The sequence below is a fragment of the Leuciscus leuciscus genome, assembly GCF_965113295.1.
Source record: "Leuciscus leuciscus genome assembly, chromosome: 14".
Taxonomy (NCBI): domain Eukaryota; kingdom Metazoa; phylum Chordata; class Actinopteri; order Cypriniformes; family Leuciscidae; genus Leuciscus; species Leuciscus leuciscus.
In genome coordinates, this window is record NC_138738.1 from 1605464 (window position 1) to 1613924 (window position 8461).

General features: G+C 40.5%; 1 protein-coding gene across 4 annotated transcripts in view; it reads left to right on the forward strand.

The window, feature by feature from the left end:
• Window positions 1-8461, forward strand: part of mbd6 (methyl-CpG binding domain protein 6) — a 37600-nt gene that overhangs the window by 16308 nt on the left and 12831 nt on the right. For all 4 annotated transcript variants that reach the window (XR_014197205.1, XM_082136334.1, XM_082136336.1 and 1 more), the window contains exon 8: window positions 722-860. Coding sequence is in view for 3 of the 4 variants with exons in the window: in XM_082136334.1 (XP_081992460.1) it covers window positions 722-860 (139 nt within the window). In the remaining variant the exon portion in view is untranslated. The remainder of the gene's footprint in view (window positions 1-721; window positions 861-8461) is intronic.

Genomic DNA, 8461 nt, shown 5'->3' on the forward strand with positions numbered 1-8461 from the left:
GGCAAAAATACCTCTATGTCTTTTAAATTTATATCATTTAATATAGTTAATCAATATCACACGAAGTGCCCTTTTTTTCTCCAAATATCAGCATGATTAAAAGTTAATTCAATAAATATGAAGAATATTAATGAAATATGAAGAATCCACGGCAGTCCTAAACGTAACAACACAATAAACAGTCGACAATCAGCAAAAAAATAGTCTAATTATCATCTAATTATCATTATCAATAAAATCCCAGAAAATATTGCGATATCATTTAAAAAAAAGTTTTTGTTTTTTTTAGCAACATTTTATTATAAGTTTCAACTGTGTCAGAAACGTATATCACAGATTCAATTAACTATGTACAAACAGATTGAGGGATTGCAGGGATCAAATCTCAAGAAAGTTAAGCTGATAATGTTTGAGAATCCTTGTACTACGGGGTTGTTGTTAATTTTCCTCATGGTATTTTCATATGGAATGTAGTACATATACTCCAGTAGCTATAATATAGTAGCTTTCCTGTAGCTCCATCAGTAGAGTGTTGGCACTTGCAACGCCAAGGTCACAGGTTCAGTTCCCAGGGAAAGCAAGAACTGATAAGAATGTAAATGTGTAGCTTGAAATGCAATGTAAGTCGCTTTGGATAAAAGCGTCTCCCAAATGCATGAATGAATGTAAATGTAAGTACATGCATCTTGTCCAATACATATATGATTGTGTGTGGCTTTAGGAGACTCTGTCCAGCTCTGCTCTAGTTTCTACCTCGGTGTCCTGCGGCCCAGAAGTGTGTGACCCACTGGACGAGCAGGACAAGAACAACACCCAGACACCTCATTTCCTGCCACATCTACTCGCCCCTGGGGTTCTGGGTAAGTGCATCAGTCTTTAATCCAAGTACCAAAATTAACACAAATTCTTGTACTAGTACATCATTACAATCAAAAGTCGTATCTGTTAACATTAGTCAATGCACTGTGAAATAACGTGAACAATTGTATTTTCAGTAACTAACTATGGGAAATATATTTTTACAGCATTTTTTCAATCTTTGTTAATGTCAACTAAGACAGGACAAGTCAGCTTTATTTATATAGCGCTTTATACAATACAGATTGTTTCAAAGCAGCTTTCCAGTGATAACTGGAAAATTATGCATTTCAGTGTTGATTCAGTTCCGTTGTAAAGAGCATCAAGTATTAAATTGGTTCATTTCATCTATAAAGCAGTTCTGCAGAAAACAGTGATGTCATCGTCCATCTCAGTTCAGTTCTCATACAGAAGCGTTAGTGCAATCAGATCAATAATACTGTTGAATATTAAAGTCCCCCTGTTGTCCATAATTTTATCCCTTAAAACTCATTTTTGATCACCAAAATGACTTTTTTTCTTTGAAAAGAAAATTCTTCATGCCTTAAAATAGCTTGAATGTAACTCGACACCCTTGCCCTTGACGATCACTCGTTGATCTGATTGGTTACAAGGTAGTTTGTGACGTCAGAAACACCAGCGATTTCAAAGCGTGTTTTTGAGACTGTCTTTGGTGCATTTTTAAGGAGAAAATACTCAGCAATGGTGTCGACTTATGAATTTACACATGGTTTGTCTTAAAGCATATTAAAAACACCACATAGTAGGGTTGTGCCTGGCTGACCGACTTCACAATGGAGAGCCACCATTGTGATGCCACGCCCCCCACCCTGTCAGACCAGCCCAGTCTCACGACAGTTCGTGAAAGGTCACGTAATTTAATCTATTAATCCGTTTACACCAGTGGTTGGGAACCTATGGTTCGCGAGCCATACCTGGGTCTTTGGCAAAAATCAAGTGGCCCGCAAGGTCTCTCACCCTTTACCAACAAACGATAAAAAATTAAGACGCATCAACAGAGATCGGCTCTCTGCAGAAAAAACTGCCAATTACAATTCCCTTGTTGTACAGCCTACCGAAGTTAATGAAAAGTTTAAGATAATAATAATAATATTCAAGTTGTACCGGCAAAAGTGTGTGTTCAGTGCTGTTCGCGAGTGTCACGAGTCACCACAGCAATCAACTAACCACTTACGCTTCTGTGGTAACCTACATCTCCTGCACTGGGATTCAAGCAGAGCAGCTTGTTTAAGGTAATGGCGAAAACCATTTTAGAACAGCAGCGAAAATGTAAAAGTAGGCTATATAAACTTTAATATATCCTTTTATTGAAACGGGTGCTTTGCTGTGCAAAGAGACATTTCGAAAAATTCCACCCGCTGGTACTTTCACTTTTGCCGCAGAGACCCTTTGTGTCCTATAAATGTGTCGTATTTTTGATAATCCGCGCAGATTTCAGTTGACGATTCTGTTTAAAGTTATTAATAACAAAACATGATTGAAAGAGAAAAAAAGAGCAGGATTTGCTTTATATTGAAAATAAATATTAAAAGCGCGATAAGTCACGAAAGAGAACTGAATTCTACTGACAGGATGCTGTGCGCGCGCTCCGAGCACAACACGGACAAGCATAGTAGCCTTTGTCTTCGGTTGCGCGTCTAAATGGCCAAATAAACACAGAAAATTTCTAAATGCCAAGTCGAGTATTCCTGTAAACACAGTAGATGTAAGTACTATGTGCATTCTCTCTCTCCTATTTCGCGATTCCGTAGCACTAACCCCCCGACGAAGATATCATCGTCCATCGCGATGTTTTACTGTAAACATCGTCAACTGCCAATTTAGGGGGCATCGCCCAACCCTACCACATAGACATATAAACAACATTAAAAAGCTTGAGTTTCACCGCAGGGGGACTTTAATTGTCCCCAACTAAGCAAGCCAAGGAACCCAAACTCCATCAGGTGACAGAATGGAGAAAAAAAAAACAGTTCTCCTCTGGCCAACGAACGAACACGGTGTCGTTATGACTCAGGCTGCATCACAACTCAGAATTCAGATCAGAATCATTAGCATTCAGGTATTTATCCAGTTCCTTTTACTTGAAGATGGATTCATCATGCTGGTATGGAGCTGAAGCTGGTCATAGGGTCTGTGTGAAGGACCGGTCTGGTTCTTGTGTCTGTTGTGGTCGTGTCTAGATGCAGGTCCACATCTGATCTGGATACGGACCGGATCTGGCTGACTACGGTAACATCGGGTGTTATAGGAAGTGTTCCCGGTTCCGGCTGACCTAGTTTATGCAGCCTAACAATCATTGAACTGATTTGAATAATAGAAATTGATAATGCTCTATGTGTATGCCAGGTTAAACACATGTGTTTTTAGTCTAGGTTTAAACTTGACAGAGTGTGTCTGCTTATCGAACAATTCTAGGAAGAGTTCCAGAGTTTAGGTGCTAAACAGGAAAAGGATCTACCGCCCGCAATCGATTTTGATATTCTAGGTATTAAAGGACTATAGTGCGTTAAGAGCTCGCTCAAGCACTGCAGAGCTAAACCGTTTAGTGCTATGTAAGTAATCAGCAATTTTTTCAAATGTATACAATGTTTAATAGGGAGCCAATGCAGTGTTGACAGAACCGGGCTAATATGGTCATACTATATTACATACATCTAGCAAGAACCAGGAAGGAACCGTTTGGACCAGCTGGAGTTTGTTTATTAAGCGTGCAGGGCAGCCACCCAGTAGAGCATTACAATCATCTATACTTGAATCATTTGTAATCTAATTTTTGTTTATGTGTGTGTGTGTGTGTGTGTGTGAGAGAGAGAGAGAGAGAGAAGATTTTTAATTACATTTTCATTTTTACTTGTAGTTTATTTATAGCTATTTTAGTACTTCAATTAAACTAAATGAGAATTGTTGGCAACTAGATAAATACAATTGTTAAATACAATAAGTGTTTTGTTTTAGGGTTAAGCACCGAAACCGAAAGTTCATGATGCACTTTACCGAAAATAAATAAATAAATAATCAATTAATCAATCAAACTTATTTCAAAATATACTCTCAAATAATGACAACTGAGTTGTTCATACATTTAAATTGCAGCTTTTTTAATAACAGAATTGTTTCTACTGCAGTTGGATGGTGAAATATTAACATTTAAACATCAATAAACTGTAATATCTTGTTTTCATGACAGATTTATTCAAATATACATAAAACAACGAAGACATCACTAACATGTTGAGTAAATGTAATGGAAATGTAATACAGTGCATTTATTTAGCAAAATGCTTATTTTTTCTAGCTAACTAATGAGTTTATGGACATTGAATATCTTTCTTGAGGTAAATGTAATGTTCAGCACACAAGCTGTTTTACTGACGTCTTTCCCAGTTCAAACACTGATTGAGACATGATGGATTTCAGGAAGTTGTTCTGAATTTGATGTTCATTGATGTTTATTTGCTGCTGTAACTAGTAGTAAAGAGGAAGAGATGATCGGTTCACGAGACGCCTGAACTGAACAGCTACAAAACATCATTTATTGCTTCATAATAAACAGAATTTTAAAGTTAAGATTTCATATTAAAAATAACAAAGCTTTATTGAGATTATTTGATGGCAGACGCGCTACAGATGTTTAGTGAAGTTGTCGATGCATCAACAGAAAACAGCACAGACTAAAGGATTTAAGAAACCATATCATTACCAATTAAAATCAAGAAATGAATATAGTCGATCCAGAGCGAGTGTCACACAGCTGACATGTTCAAGAGTTGTAGTTTATCCACGTTGTGTCACGAAACAGACGCTGAACACAGTCTAAACGAGCCATCAGAGAAGAGCTAGTTAAACGTCTGCTTCACTCACTGATGAAAATAGCGGTTTTGTTGCCAAATATCGATGCATCCCTATTTTATTCTATTTCAGTTTATGTTTATTGTATTTCAAGCAATGAAAATGTTTATGTTGACGATAATAACCCCGGTACATAGAAATGTATAAGCAAATGTCCGTTACAGTTTACACTGTAATCGCTTGTTGAAAGAAAATGTTACTGCTTTTTCAGCTGAATATATATAATAACAAAATTAGTGATGGACTGAAATATTGTCAAAGCCATATAATACACCTATGATAATTTTTGATTTGTGTTTGCTGCCCCTACTGTCTGTTCCAGTTATGCAATTTGTAATCCATATTTTCCAATTTTAATTTTTTTTTAGAATAAAATAATTAATTTCAGCTATTTGTGAAATGTATAATTTTCCATCATTACATTCATATTTTATTTACACATTATATGCTTTATTTTATCACCCACTAAAATAGCTCAAATAGTGTGTGTAACTGAGTGAGTGTCAGTGTTGTTTTTGGCAGCCCTTTTAGTTTTAGTCTTAGTCTTAGTCTTTTGGACGAAAATGCTTTTTAGTTTTAGTCACTTATAAACTTCATAGTTTTAGTCAAGTTTTAGTCGACGAAAACACAAAAAGGTTTTAGTCAATTTTAGTAAAAAAGAAAGAAAAAAAAGTAGTCTTTAACAAATTAATTTAGGTTAAAAAGTAAATGGGCTTAGGTTTGACAGGTTGTAGCAAGTGTTGCAATTCGAGTGTTGTAACTCAATTCAATTTGAGCTACTACAACATTACACACAGATAAAGTGGTAACAGTGGAATCACTGTTTTACTCCAAAAAAGCCAGGAATAAAAACATTCTTACTTTGGCAATTGTGGCTTTATTATATAATTAGTTAAATAATAATTTATGTTATAATTTGTTATAATCTAAGTTAAATAATAATTATATATTACTTTGTACCAATTAGCCTACTAAACTAATGCTCGGACACACTCGGTCTCTCTCGCGCGCAGACACACTCGGTCTCTCTCGCGTACACTCGGTCTCTCTCGCGTACACTCGGTCTCTCTCGCGCGCAGACACACTCGGTCTCTCTCGCGCGCAGACACACTCGGTCTCTCTCGTGCGCAGACACACTCGGTCTCTCTCGTGCGCAGACACACTCGGTCTCTCTCGCGCGCAGACACACTCGGTCTCTCTCGCGCGCAGACACACTCGGTCTCTCTCGTGCACAGACACACTCGGTCTCTCTCGCGTACACTCGGTCTCTCTCGCGCGCAGACACACTCGGTCTCTCTCGTGCGCAGACACACTCGGTCTCTCTCGTGCGCAGACACACTCGGTCTCTCTCGCGTACACTCGGTCTCTCTCGCACGCAGACACACTCGGTCTCTCTCGTGCACAGACACACTCGGTCTCTCTTGCGTACACTCGGTCTCTCTCGCGCGCAGACACACTCGGTCTCTCTCGTGCGCAGACACACTCGGTCTCTCTCGCGTACACTCGGTCTCTCTCGTGCGCAGACACACTCGGTCTCTCTCGTGCACAGACACACTCGGTCTCTCTCGCGTACACTCGGTCTCTCTCGCGCGCAGACACACTCGGTCTCTCTCGTGCGCAGACACACTCGGTCTCTCTCGCGCGCAGACACACTCGGTCTCTCTCGCGCGCAGACACACTCGGTCTCTCTCGCGCGCAGACACACTCGGTCTCTCTCGCGCACAGACACACTCGGTCTCTCTCGCGTACACTCGGTCTCTCTCGCGCGCAGACACACTCGGTCTCTCTCGTGCGCAGACACACTCGGTCTCTCTCGCGTACACTCGGTCTCTCTCGCGCGCAGACACACTCGGTCTCTCTCGCGCGCAGACACACTCGGTCTCTCTCGCGCGCAGACACACTCGGTCTCTCTCGCGCGCAGACACACTCGGTCTCTCTCGCGCGCAGACACACTCGGTCTCTCTCGCGCGCAGACACACTCGGTCTCTCTCGCGCGCAGACACACTCGGTCTCTCTCGCGCGCAGACACACTCGGTCTCTCTCGCGCGCAGACACACTCGGTCTCTCTCGCGCGCAGACACACTCGGTCTCTCTCGCGCGCAGACACACTCGGTCTCTCTCGCGCGCAGACACACTCGGTCTCTCTCGCGCGCAGACACACTCGGTCTCTCTCGCGTACACTCGGTCTCTCTCGCGCGCAGACACACTTGGTCTCTCTCGCGCAGTTCGTTTCGCTTTTGTCCAGTCCGGCGCCTCATATCGAAGATGTGTGGCGAGTGACTAGCCGCAGCCGCAGGTGTGGTGTTGTTGTGTGGAATCTGGTGCGCGGCATGGCGGCAGCCGGGTGGTGGGCGTACCCAAAACAAGGATAGGAAGCGGCAGCATTGCTGATACTTTTTTAGCTCAAAACAGACAGATTTCACGCAAAATAGGCAGAAATGACATGCATTGTGAACGTCAGACTTAAAATTATTTTCGTTCCGTCTTGTCTCGTCAACGAAAACTCGAAAACGTCTCGTCATGTTTTAGTCACCTTAGAGCCATTTTTAGCTAGTCCTCGTCGCGTTATCGTCATAAAAAAAAAGATGCGTCAACGAAATCATTTCGTTATCGTCATCGTTGACGAAAACAACATTGGTGAGTGTGATGCAAAACACAGTTTCTGCAGGTTATAAACAAGCAACTATTGCAAGTTTCCTTCTAGTTTGATTCTGTGCTGTTCCTCCATGTCCACAACACTCAGGTTCACCGTAGAGCTGCAGCTTCAGGCCACGGAAGGCTGTACTCGCTCGTCCTGCCCGATGGCATTACAGTGATGTTTTATAGGCTGTCTCTCTGCTCTGAAAGATTTTGAACCTTCAGTGACATCTCTGCCGACTCGGCACACTCATTCAGACTCAAGTGAAACAGACTTGAGTGTGTTTTCTCACATGAAGTTTATCCACAACAGTGACATTGCTCCAACATCATCTCGGTGCAAAACTGTTTTTAGAAGAACAAAATTTAGAAGATCTCATTGCCTTACCTAGGAGAAGTTACTCTCTCACTGATGATGATGATGATGATGCTTGAGGTTTTCTTCATGCTGTTTTTTGTGTTTTTAATCCTCAGTTAATGTGCCATGCATTGCCCTCTAACAATGGAAGGGGAAAAAAATATTTTTTGCGTCTATAAATAGGGCTCTATAATTTCTGCGGCTCGGAAAACGCGGTCGGAATTCAGTCACAAAAATGGAATTTAACGTATAACATGGAATTTGGCAAATTTTGCATGAGTAAGTCAGAAGTAGGGCTGTACACTTGATCACATGACAGTATGGACTAGTTTCTGTGAATACTAAAGTACAAAAAGACTATTTAAATATAAAATCTGCATGTTTTGTGTGTCTTTGTGTGAATGAATGGCCCTATTATTGTTTATATTATTTATAAAAAATATATATAAATTAAGTTGTTTCAGTTTTATGAATTCAGTTGATTAGTTTTTTTTTATTATTATATTTGTTTAGTTTTTTTAATTATTATATTTGTTTAAAATTAAATTTCCATTAAAATAAATTAAAATACGTTAAAGGTGCAAAGCGCAAGTCTCTGAGTTTTTGCAGAACTATGCCCCCTCTGGCGACAAGCGAAACTGCAACCAGAGGGGTTCACTGCAATTCCGTCCCGAATCCCTCTTATTTATTTTACTGTACAGGATTATAGAGGCAATCGCAGTGATCAGAGAAGGGCTC